Here is a 13082-nt window from a genome sequence, read left to right as displayed (position 1 = left end):
GCATTCATCGTTTCATCAGCTGTTATAATGCTGACTACACGTGCGTGCAATAGGAATCCTGGCAGGTACACAAGGGAAACATCCTCAAATACAAAAACCTGTCAGGGTTATAGTTCAGCAGATATTTTATTTTAACTTCATATGGAGAAATGAGCAAATGCTGTAGTTTATCTTTCTTTTGTTTAACAGCTTACATCTCCCACTGGATGACAATCCAGGAGAAAGAATTTTAAGTCTGTGTTAGTGATGCATCTTAACTAAATCAGATAACTCAGAATTTGGAACACTACACATTGTACGATTACTTTGATTAGATAAATCTGTTTTTCTCCTGCTTTTAAATCCATGCCACTTGGGTAAATGCTCTTGTGACAAGACATAGCTTTTGTCTGAGATATGAGGCAGTGCCAGCAACATCCCTCACTGGAAAGATAACTCTACAATGGAATGACAATAAATGAGAATTTCTGTAAAAGGTTCACTAGATAAAAACAGGCCTCCAGCTGTACAGGAGATAATTTGTGTGTCCTGTTCACCTGTCTGTACAGAAAAGCAGAGGATTTCCCTGATGGCATATGAACTGTTTCCTACCTTGGTGAGACCCACCCAATCTTCACTCTCTCCCCTGCCAACCTAAACCTGTCAACCTTGTTCTTGGTAAAGATAAATGATATAAAAACATAAACCAGATTACAACAGAAAAGTATAACAACATCACAGGCAAAGACAAACATAAATCTGAGATTCTTAAGACTGCAGGAAGACACAGGAAGACTTTTGGGGAAACTAGACACAGTGCAACTACAGTTCTAAGCCGCAGAGCACAAATATTCAACAGAACTTTCTTTGAGGTTAAATATCTAAATGTAGCTAGCTTCATATTGTATCTGCACAATGTGAAAGTCACTACTGAATCAGTAACAGATTTTTCTCTGCTTTTTTTTTCTGCTTTCCCTCTTTTTAATTTTAAAAATATCACAGAAATGAAGATGACTTGTCCTTTCTCAGATATGGACCTGACAGATCCAAGTAACTGTACAAGCACAGTTAAATTTAGCATCACACAACAGCTCTGAAATACTGGTTTTTGTTATGATGTAGAATATATTCTTCAATTATTCTTTATGTTCTGGGACACTGGAATTATTTGCATAATAATAAACTATTGTCTGAAAGCAGAAATTACTCTTACTCCTTTCATCCAAATGTCATATTTTCAAGGCAACCAGAACAATCAGAATGGAGGAAATTGCCACAAATTCTATTTCAACTGGCCTAGTAGCCATATCAAGCCAATGCCCTCATTATTTAGGAGACGAAGAGAGAGACTATGAAGCCCTTACTCTGCAATTGAGGCTGTCCAGCACGTTCTTGTTCCTAAAGATGCTCATGTATCTTGTATAATTCTGATATCTCTGCAGGAGACATTTCAACATACATTCTAAACTAAAATCTGTTTGAAGGCTATTACCAGGCTTCAAAGTTCTGGGTGAAAGACATTTCATGGTCAGATTTCATAGGAATGAGAATCATCACTGTCCACAGATTCCAACTCCAACTGCCACACCACAAGACCATCACAGAGCAATTAGAACATCTTTGCCCCATAATGATGAGCTGGTTGCCTTAAAGAATATAGTTCAATGTTAACCTGGGAAATTGTGGCAGGCCTTAAGTCTTCACATGTGATTACTCACTGAGACAAATTTATAAACGCCTGCACAGTTTTTGTTACAGAAACTATCTGCACATGAGAGTGACCTAAATGTAGCAGTAACTAAATTTTTGGAGCAAGACCAGTAGATTTTTTTTTCCTCTCTGATTTTGTGTACATAAACAAAAGACATACATGTATTTCTTTAAGCACAGAACAAAATAGGCTTTTGAAGTTGCTCATCTTTTACCACAAGACTTCCTCTTACCAGCAGTCTACTTGAATTATTTAAGTTTCATCTGTTATAATGGAAAAAGTCTCAGAAAGCATCCCTCTTTTTGGCTTATCAATATATCAATCTTCAATATTTTAAAAATAATGGAATTGCTACTTCATATTGCTTTTTACCTTTTGAAAAATTTTTGTGAAAATTTTCCGAGTTTGGACTTCCTTCTAGTCCTGAGGAGGGCATGTTTCTCATGTCAATACCATTCTTTACCTTTGAAAGGTGTTTCCTCAAATACTAGTTATCTGAAAGAATGGTAAATCACACAGAGCCAAAGGACATTTACAACATGGGAAAATGAGTCAATAAGGGCTTAAAGATTATATAGAGTTTGCCATGTCTGTTAAACAGGGAAAACAACAAATTAAGGTACTTTCCACCTGCTCAAAGAAATATAATCCTGCTGCAATTTCTTGCAATCGGATCTAGGATTCTCACTTCCTTCAAACTATTAGATCCAAGCTCTATTTCAACCTGCTAAAGAAATGCCAGGTGGTATACCATGGCAGAGACAGAAGTTCTTCCCGTTCCCCCCCACAGATAAAAGCAACAATGTTTGGACTGTAAAAACAAAGTATTACAAACTTGACCTGTGAAACTGCTTCCCTTTGCAACAACACAAGGTAAAGCACAAGAAAACAGCTCTTGGGGCAATTCAGAAATAGCAGCAAGGCAGGGTTCAACAGAAACAATATAGCTCATATCAACTCTTATAATCTGAAGCTGTTCTCTATCCTTTGGCTGTACCAGATAACACGCACCTTCAATATTTAGAAAAATTCTCTTTATGGTGAAGCTTTTGCAAGTTCCAGGAATTTGAATAATAGCTATAAAAACAGAGAGTTCTAAAACCTACCCATGATTAAAACATTATGCTAAAAGTTTAACAAAGACAGAAAACTAGATGAAATGTCATAGCAACTTACTCAGAAAGAACGAACATGCAACTGGAAAACTTCAAGGAAAAAAACCCTCAAAAATTCAAGACAAACTGCAGAAGGGCACCTTTGACTGTATCTTTGTGAAGCAGAGGATTAAGGGAGACTGGTAACACAGCTGGGAACATTATGGGTCCTCCTTGCATTTGAACACATCCACAATCCTGGGAAAGCTTTTAAAGTATATTTTAATATAGCTTAGCATCATTATTGCTTTTAAATTTAGATCCTTTTTTCAAAAAAGCTGAAGTCTTTGGATTACAGATGTTTCTCTAATGTTTCATTTCAAGAGTGGAATAAAATAAATACTGTTTTATCTTTTTTCTCTTTGTATTTAATGAATTTTCCTTATGCACTAAATCCAAATCCCCATTATATTAATTAACATGTATCCACACAGGGAAAAAGTGGAGCTGATTAAAGGCCTCATGATTAACTTAAATTAAAATCTGAAGTTCGATATGAGTATTTTGTAAATGCACTTTACCTAAAGAAATCAAAAATTTTCCCTGCATTACTTATTCCACCCACATACCTCTGTTAGATTAATTAAAAAAAAAAAAAAAAAGCACACTGCCCATGTTTAAAATGGTTCATCAGGTGTATGGCCATTTCTGGAAAATGTGGTAAATCACCACCTTGAGCCAGGCAACAATTACTACCATAATTAATGGCCTACAACCAAAGCGTGGATGTTCTTGTTGGCATTTCTGCACATCATGTGCCCAAAGCAGAACTTTTAACTAGATGTCCTCTAATTTGGCTGATATCTTTATATTTTCTCTGGTGGTAGAAATCTGAAGAATGACATGAACACCAGCAGAGGCTGACAGAACCTGACCCCTGGTAGCTGGGTGCTTCTCACTCCCCGAGGCAACCATAGTGGGCTGGATCTTCTCTTCTCTAGACCGTTGTATGGAAGCACAAAGCAGAAGCTGTGTGCTACTAAAAGTCCAGCTGTGTCCACTTGAAGAAGAGCTGATATTCCCCTTGGACAGGGTCATACTGTTCCACAAGCACATACATAATGGTTCATGATGTCTGTTATCTATAATGGGAGTGTAATGTAATGAAATCAAAACCTTGGTGTGCCGTGCTTCAAAAATACCAGCCTGAAAGGAGGCAAAATGCTGGCTTTCATAGCAACTTAATAGGTCATCAAGACAGCCTACAATAACACAATTTTGATCTTTTATTCAAACCTCATGCCAAGTGGAGCTGATTTTTTTCCATTTAATTTTAATTTTCATGTAACTGAAAGGAGCTGACATTTGGCTGTCTAGAGGGCAAAGAAATTGGCAGGACACTTACATGATCTCACCAACAGTATGTGCACGGTAATAACATTAAATCATTTATCTGAGGAAGATTATCCTACTTATTCATAACTCAAAGCATATTGGTGAATAATTCAATTTTAAAAGCAATTTTTAACATCACAGCAATAATGAAATATAATTCAACAGTTTTGAACAAATAGGAAGAACTGGGAAATATTTATTTCCCTTGACTCACAACACTATTCTGATTAACAAACAGACTGAAATTAAAAATAAATGACAGGTCCAATTTGTAATATAAAAGGGAAACAGAGATTACCAGAATTAAAATTGAGTTAAAATCAAAATATGTATGCAAGGAATAAGTGAATTTAAAAAGAATTACACTAGACAGGAGAAAATGTAATGACCCAACTGCATACATTAGAAAGCAAAAATTCCAGCACATTAAGGATCAGTGTAATTTTGAGGTATGGTCTATTTTTGGGGCATGGAGACAGCAGCACTCAGCCTTCCTTCAAAGAGACGTTCCATGATATCCCACTGTCAAACTGCACCATCCACTTCAACCCTCTCAATGAAAAATGAGTGAAAACAGACCCTTTCCCCCTACCCTGTGGATCTTACTAGGAGCAGTGCAGCCATCTGCCACCACAGAAACAGGAGAGAAGAGCCAGATTGGAGCTTTTACTTCAATGATTCCACTAGATCTTGGAAATTTCAGACCAGGTCTTTCCTCACGTGTTTCAGTTTCAAACCAAATGAAGTCTTTATGCAAAGACTGATGGACGAAACCATAAAAAGAAAATAAAAACTGTATGCTCACAAACTAAACCTGATAAACTTGGCTATAGCTTATTATGCAACATAAAAACTGCAGAGGTAAGTGGGTAAAAGGTTTATACAAGTAGTTTTGAAACTAAAGACATGCTCAAGCTGTGCAATGTACCACATATTGGTTTTATAGAGCTCCTGACATTTGCTTTGTACTCGTTTTTAATAAATCTGAGTTAGAAAACTTTCACTTTACAGCAGTAACATTTTCATTTGTTACTGAAAGTAGAAAACTCATTACCCACCTGAAGAACATCTCCAAGGTCAGCAGTGCTAATATCTGGGTCTTCAGTGGTATTAAAAGGAACAGGGTTAATTTTTACAAGAGTGAGCACTCTAGGTTCTGGATATCTCCACAGCATCATTCCTGGACTATCCTCAGTTTCATTGTAAAACACAACTTCATAGGCATTGGGCAGCTTTTGTGCTTCTGTCAAATGAAAGAAAGCTATAATCTGTTATGCAATTTCTAGAAAGAAACATGCTGGTTTATGAAACCAAAGTGATTAAAAAGAAATCCCTTGGGATCAAAAGGAGAGAAAATAAAAAAGCAATTTTCCTGACTTTTGAAACATTACAGCTTAATGGAAAGAAATAAAAAAAGTCTTTTAAAGTATTTTTTTTAATTCTAGCAGATGTCTTTTCAACTGCTTTTCCAAAAAATATAAAGTTATTCATTGTAAGAGGCAAGTAATGTCTAATAGGTTACTACTATTTTTACTTTATAATCTAGAAAAAAAAGGAAGAAAAAAAAGAGAGTCAAAATTATAACCTTCTTACCTGCATCTTGTATATACTGGAAGAGGCCTGTTCTCAGATCATCTGAGGTATGCTCAGGTTTTGAGGCTGGATTCCTTTCTGCAGAAAAACACTTTGGGTGTGTACGTTCAGCTATCAGCGTCTCTACACTGCCCTTTTTACTCAGGTACTGCCACAGAAGCTCCTGGAGAAGAACTAAACAATTCAAATGCTCTTGACCCCAGAAAACCTTTAAAATGAAAAAAAAAAAAAAGAGACAGAAAAGATGAAAAAAATCCATACAAATATTCAGCCATTTTTGAAGGGAAAACCACCTCCCCAAAACAACAGGAACTTTATATGGCTTTGAGTCTGCTCTACTTACATCTTAATTGCTTGCAAGCATTCTTAATTTTAAAATAAAGGACAGAAGCAACAAAATATCCTTACAAAACCATTTTTCAAATGTGTTCTTTTCATTATCTGAAGGAAAACATTAATTCCTACCATTTAACAATTACTAGTGATGCTGCCTGGAAGACCACAGATCTTGAATGTTATATTCAAGAACTGTACATAATGCTAGGACTGGTCACAGGTTCCTCAGTTTAAGACATGACAAAAACCCCTTAAAGATACAAAGTTCAAACTCTTCAAAGAGCTTGTTGCTCCAAAACTGGAACTCTGGAATACATTTAAAATTAAGTGACACAGCAAAGAATGTGAGGCAAAAGATATATGAAAGATCATCTTAAGCACAAAATTTAAGCACAAAATGTAAAGTCCAGAAGATTCGCACATTTTGCAGCAAAATAAAAGGCAAGAAGGCATTCCCTTCTCCCAGATTGCACAAGCATTGCTGCTTTTTTCAAATCAAGCTCCTGTTTGAGAGAATTACATGAATGGGAGCAAGTACTTTGGATTTCATACGCAGAAGCAGGCCTTGAAGCAACATGGAAGAAAAGAAGCAATTAGCAACACAGAAATTAGCTGAGGAACCAGTGTGGGATGAAATCAAAATGCCCAGACAGTAACTTAAAAGTCATGGTAAGGTTGTGAGTAAAGTAAACAAGTCAGGTATGCACATAAAGAGTAGTGCAAACTTTTCAATGGGGGAATACCAAATTTCAAATGTGAAAAAAATCAAAAGATGCCTTAAGGGAGCGTAGTTGCCAAGAAGGCAGGTTTTTTCTTGCCCTGCACCTGCAAGTAAACCCACAGAATACACCAAGACCCTTTTGAAACACAGCCACAGCCAGTCCTGAGCCAAACATTCCCAGGCTAGGCAGGTATCCCCTGAATTTTGTGCATCTCCATTATGGTTTCTGGAGTACCTCTGGCCTGGGGGTCCCACACCTACTCTAGCATCGCCTCAAAGGAGCTCTCTGTCACCTTAAGCCAATCCCAGGGGCCCCAGTTCCCCACTGACAGAGGAGGGATGAACATTTTTCTCCATCTCACACTTATAATCATTTCATTTGTAGGCAGCTGGGAACTCCAGGTCATGGAACTCCTACTACAATATTCAGAGATGAGGAAGTGATTTTACATAAGCTCTCAAGGTTCTGATGCAATACAAATTAACAGTGATAGGTGAGGTCATGTTTAGAGCTGGTAAAATCATTAGCCATAAATAAATTAATTTGAAACAGAACTGCTAATGATTTTGTCAGCATTCTCAAATCTATTCTGCCAGACCAAACACTTAAATTATCTTCTGCAAAAGCTAATTGTCCCTAATTATACTCTAATAATAAATGGCTTTCTGAGAATTATAGATTTTTTTTTGGTACTTCTCAAACCCCAAAATTTTGGAAAAAAAATAAGCATTTTATTATCAATACATTTAGGTAGTCAACCAAGTACCTGTGAAAAACAAATAAAAAAAGGAGCAAAGAAAGAAACTGACTTTATTTATTCATTAAGATAAACTGTTTTCTAAATTTGTATTATCTGATTAACCCTATTTCCAGTGCTGTGGTCCGAAGACCTTCTAATGCCAATTCTGGGAAAAAACTTACTGACACAATTAAATGTCAAAATTTCCTTTTTGTGTTTTATATACTTGATTTATGCATTTATTTAAAAACATTTGGTATGTACAGATACTATAATAAAAATAATTAAAACAAGACATATCTTAAAGCCCACTTGTTTAAGCCGCACAGAATCTATTTTTCATTTCAAGAACTCCCAAGCTTCCTGGACTGATTTCAAGTTGTGGGCACTTCCAAAAAGGAGAGGACAGCACGGAAAACTGAGTATTAATTGTTGCAAACAACAGTTTGCAATTACTCCCCTGAGAAATTTGTGTAAGTTTAAAAAGATAGGATATGTACTTCTTAGGGCTACCCCTAGGCATTACAGACACGTAGATCATGGACAGACAAACACACACCCATCAGAACAAGACCCTAGATATTAAGTTTTAGTAATTTGATCCAGTAGTTTTAAGGAACACACACATACAGCTACAATGCAGGGTTTAAGCAGTATTTTTAAAAAAAATAAATCAACCTCAAAACACAGTACACAATTTTTTAATCAACAGTTTACATGAAAGAGTAGATACTTATTTTGTAAGGTAAAATAAAAACCACCCAAATGAAACATGCCAAAATCCCCAGCCTAGTGACTGGTTGTAGGATGCGAAAGCTTTAATGAAATTTATTTTTGAAAACTCAATCATCCAAAGCCAGTCCAGCTCAACAGCACAACCATAAGCATCTTATACAGACCTGCAGCAGTCCTCCTCTCAAATCAATGTAGATTTTTGGAACAGATTGCTCTGGGCCAGGATCACCACTGTGCTTACACCACTTGGCTTCCACGTTAACAGAGCAGCAAAAAGGGCCAATCAGAGATTTTGCTCTTTCTTTGAGACTTGTTTTAAGTAAGAAATCTTTTATGTCAAGGACTAAAGATGATCCATGGATTCCTAAAAGGAGAGAGAGAAATTTAATCCCACTGGCAGTTATTCTCCAAACATTTTTGTGCTTATTTCCTGAATTCACTTTACCATGAGCCTGAGGATCTCTGCCCACAAGCCATTACTCACACAAGTAGTCCCACTGACTTTCATGGAAATACATGTGTGGACAATCACTCTCATCTCCAAGGAAGGCCATCACAGCTGGGCAACGAGATTTGTAATTTTTTTAAATTTCCTGTTTTTTTACTTAGCTTGCTCTTCTCACACGATCAACCAGACTTTATACCATGCTGCTGTAATAGAGCAGGTATGTCTCATCCACATTCCTCTCCAAGAGCCATTTGCCAAAACATGACTTTTTGCGTTCTGAGTATTTTAAGGTTTATGAGAAGAGACATTTTTCATTAAACTATGAAATTTTTTAAAAAAAGTCTATTAAGAACAAGAACAGCTGCTTCACTTGATTATATTTCAAACTGATAGGAAATAAGAGATTTTGAACAGTTCTCTCTGCTTTTGTTCAGGTTAATTACTATAACATAGCACCTTGCTAGACTTAGGAGTACTTAGCAGGAGAAGAAGGGTACTGTTGAATTCAAATAATTCAAAACAAATGCTTATCTCAAAATACATAATGCACATTTCCTGAGAAAAGAGTTTAATGATAAGGGCAGATTACATTTATGACAGAACATACTCTCATTAAAGACAAACATTTTGAGGATAGAAACATCATCTCGAAATATCCCAGCTCTTGCAAATTTAACTTACTGCAAATCACTGTTTAATAAAAGAAACCATGCCTAATATCTCTATTTCTTTTGTATATTTACATGGAAAGTACTACATCTGAGGTTGGCTTAACTTTTATCTCCTTTGGTGCTAATACTTGGACTCAACATCCTGAATGTTGGATGTCACCCTACTTTATAATGCACACAGCTTATTTTTCTAATGAAATTAGACATTTACAAAAGGCAAAAGATTAAAAAAACCACCCAAGGCTTACACACAGGTGTTTCAAGGTACAGTTTCATTTTATATTTTTATAACTTTGCTGGTAGAAAAATCCCCCCATAACAGAACCCACTGTTTTGAATCCATGTGATAAAACTTCTCCTATGAATCTCTCCTAGTATCCAAGGAAGAAGCCTGTATCCTGGGGCTTACAGATTCATAGCACTAAGCACTATTTTTTGTAATGGAAGGAGATACACTGCATTCTTTTTTTAAACCAGCAAACACTAGGAAGGCGGTCCAACAATGCCCATAGTAATAATGGCATTGAATTGTGTCCAACCTGAGTAGGAGCCACAAACTTAAACCACCTCTTCCTTGAGCAGCTGGAGTTTAGTAAGAATGATCAAGGGCTCAAATCATTGTCCCATGCCAATCAACAGGACTGCTGTCACTGACTGGAAAAGGAATTCCAGCTTTGGAGTTTTTTATTTTGGCTGGCTTCTGAAATCCTGCATCTGCTCTCCTGGGTAACAGGCTTATGGGACAGAACCATTCAAGGTCGTTTTTGACACTGAATTTCAGTGATAATCAAGAAAACTAGCATCAACTCACAATGACACCCTTCTATGGTTAGTTATTTTAAGAGCACTACAATACTTGGAAATACTCTTTTTTTTCATATTCTATATGGAATTTTGATTTTAAAGGGAAGAAATTCTTGGTAACTATTGCACAATTCTTCAATATAGAGAAATTTCTTCCTATAGTTTTATTGGAATATGTGTCAAGCTGCAGAAATAACAGAAGGGGAAAAGGAATGCCAGAATACAAGTGGTTTTATTTATGTTTTCTTTCACTGGGATTACACTTGGAAGGATTATGCTTTCCAGTCTCTTTGTGTTGTCATCTCAGCTCCACAAAGTACAAAGAAAACATAACATCCAACAGCTTAGAAGAAGAACTGAGCATTCAGCACATAATACTGCTGGTTCAAAATCAGCAGTGCCTTTCTCAAATGCTAAGCAAACAATGAGAAATGAAGAAACAATTAAGAATAAGGAAGTGTTGGTTAGTTTTCAATACACGCAATATTACAAGACACATCCATGGATTGTGTCCTACAAATACCAGGAAAAACTCAGGAACTCAGTAAGAGAATTTTATTTTTCTTTCTGTGACCCAGAGTGCTCTTGTGTAGACAAGACTCACACCCTTGTCCCTTCTAGCAGTTGTACCTACATGTCCTTTCAGGGATGAAGTGATTCAGTACTAAAAACCACTGTTCACTGTTAGAAAAACTGCAATGCAGAGAGCATTAGACAAACTTTCATGAAGTGATGTTTTGAAGAAGCTTAAAGAAAACAAATGAAGAATAAACATGCAGAAACCTTAAAAAGCAGTAGTAAATAAGGGATCTCTGTGTCTGAGAGAAGTTCCAGTAGGGTACTATTTCTATGGAAGTCCTAAAAGTATATGTTCAGTCCATGAAGTGCTTTCCCATGACTAATGCAATCACCTCAGAAAAGCAAAGATGCAAAATAATTTTCCCTTGTTTTTGCTATCCCGCACACTATTTTCAGTCAGTCCTTCAATGCATCTCTCACAAACCTCTATTGTGTGGAAGTGTGCCTTCAGTTTCAATAGATTAAATCAAAGTCTCCATTTGAAGTGAACTTGAGATGGCAGCACAAAGAAGCAATATATCTTCATAAATGACCGCTGTGACATGTAGAAGTTAACTTGTGCTGTTTGGATTATGGCTCATGAACACCACTGCACTTTTCAGTACGTGCAATAATTTACTTTTAGGAACAAATAGTTTCATGACTTTTAAAATACTCCTCCAAGAGACTAATAAATATGAAGCACTTGCTTTGGACAGCATTTAAAAAATGCTGCCAGCCCTCCCCTGTCAGACTCCAGCCAGAAACACAATAGCACCACAAAACACATCTACACTAATGGAGCAAAAGAGAACTTAGACCAGGCTTCTGTGTGCTATTGCAAGGATTACCTTTATGATTACATATGCTCAAAAGGAATATCCAGGTATTTTATATGGTTGGAAACAACATAGGAGGATTTAAAAATAGCTAGCTTGTCACATTCAAAAAATTACCTTGCTCCAAAATTAAAGGTGGAAGTCATTACAACAGAAACAGTGAAAAAATTTTACCTAAAGACATTTACTTTCATATTCTAGCATCTTTTTTAATCAGGACACACTTGATTTATGCTAAGATTTAGAAAGACATCTCACAGAACCTAATCTGAGTAACCTAATACAATTTTACACATAGTTAGATTAGTGCTTATATATAATTATAGTAGAGTTGCATTAGCATTTCTCAATAATAGGAGGCTTCATCCTTGTTAAATTGCTGTGTATGCATAAATCCTTTTGTGTGAATAGAAAAAGAAAGAGCTGGCACATTTTAATAGATGCAGCAAATATATAAAAATAATCCCTGCCTTACAGTAACAATCACTTAGGTTTAAGCAATACAGGTATTAAAAAAGAGCTCTGTTTGTTCTTCCTGGTTAACAAAGGGAAAGACAATGTTTTGACATAAACCATGGACTTTCTGTTTTCAAAAACATTTCAGTGTTGACATTTGAATCAACTCCAAATGAAATGAGTAGAAATACAGAAGGAGCTTTTTTCCTTCTATTATTCCCTGTGCATTTGCTCTTCCTTAGCTGCAAATGCTGTTTGGTTCATTGCACTGTCACCTAATGCAACACAGAGCATGATTTTAATTGGCAAACTTCAATAGGGGACAACAGAATTAAGAAAATGAAAACACATGTATTTTAACAAAGGTAGCAAATGCACTGAACTGGCACTTAGCTCTCTTTTGAAAAGCCAGTAGCTTTGCTACAAACAACAGCACTATGAAGAAAATTGCTTTTCCGAGTTTGGGGCAGCTCAGAAGCAAGAGTGTGTCCCAGAGCACAGATGCAGCCGTGCTGGTTCAGAGGCATGTGAGCGATGTGGTCTCACTGCCATCAGCAGCCTGTCAAATGTATTCCCACCCAAAGGATCCTGGTGCCCTCTCAAGGAAGAATTCCAGGCTCCCCCATGGGTCCTCCACGCCTATGGGGCAGGGATACAATCTCGCTGCTGAAGATCAATTAGCAAGTGGTTTTCCTTACTACCTTCTACTAAAGTGACAGTCTATGATATTTGGTTCTGAACATTCACTCTTCACATCTGTAACTTCAGTAGCTACTTTCAGATTGTCATTGACATTAAGACAGCTATTAAAATGTAAATATGCCACTATATCTAATATATTGGTGCAACTATCTACACAATTCTTTCCTCTTAGGAAAACTGTAGATACATCACATACAGGGTAGTTATGCTACAGTTATAACGCTCTGTTCACAAGTATCCTTGACAAGCCATCTTCTGAGAAGAAAGGGTAACAAAAGTTGTAAAAATAATTGCAGGGGA

General features: G+C 36.5%; 1 protein-coding gene across 8 annotated transcripts in view; it reads right to left on the bottom strand.

Annotated features, from left to right (window-relative positions):
- VPS13B (vacuolar protein sorting 13 homolog B) overlaps positions 1-13082 on the bottom strand; it is a 429893-nt gene that overhangs the window by 74088 nt on the left and 342723 nt on the right. For all 8 annotated transcript variants that reach the window (XM_041470605.1, XM_041470603.1, XM_041470604.1 and 5 more), the window contains 3 exons: positions 8469-8668; positions 5773-5980; positions 5238-5422 (listed from right to left, as the gene is read on the bottom strand). In XM_041470605.1, the coding sequence (XP_041326539.1) occupies positions 5238-5422; positions 5773-5980; positions 8469-8668 (593 nt within the window). The remainder of the gene's footprint in view (positions 1-5237; positions 5423-5772; positions 5981-8468; positions 8669-13082) is intronic.

The sequence above is a fragment of the Pyrgilauda ruficollis genome, unplaced genomic scaffold, assembly GCF_017590135.1.
Source record: "Pyrgilauda ruficollis isolate IOZ18807 unplaced genomic scaffold, ASM1759013v1 scaffold25, whole genome shotgun sequence".
NCBI lineage: Eukaryota > Metazoa > Chordata > Aves > Passeriformes > Passeridae > Pyrgilauda > Pyrgilauda ruficollis.
Note: the sequence above shows the minus strand (reverse complement) of the source record. Positions and strands in the feature narration are given on the sequence as shown.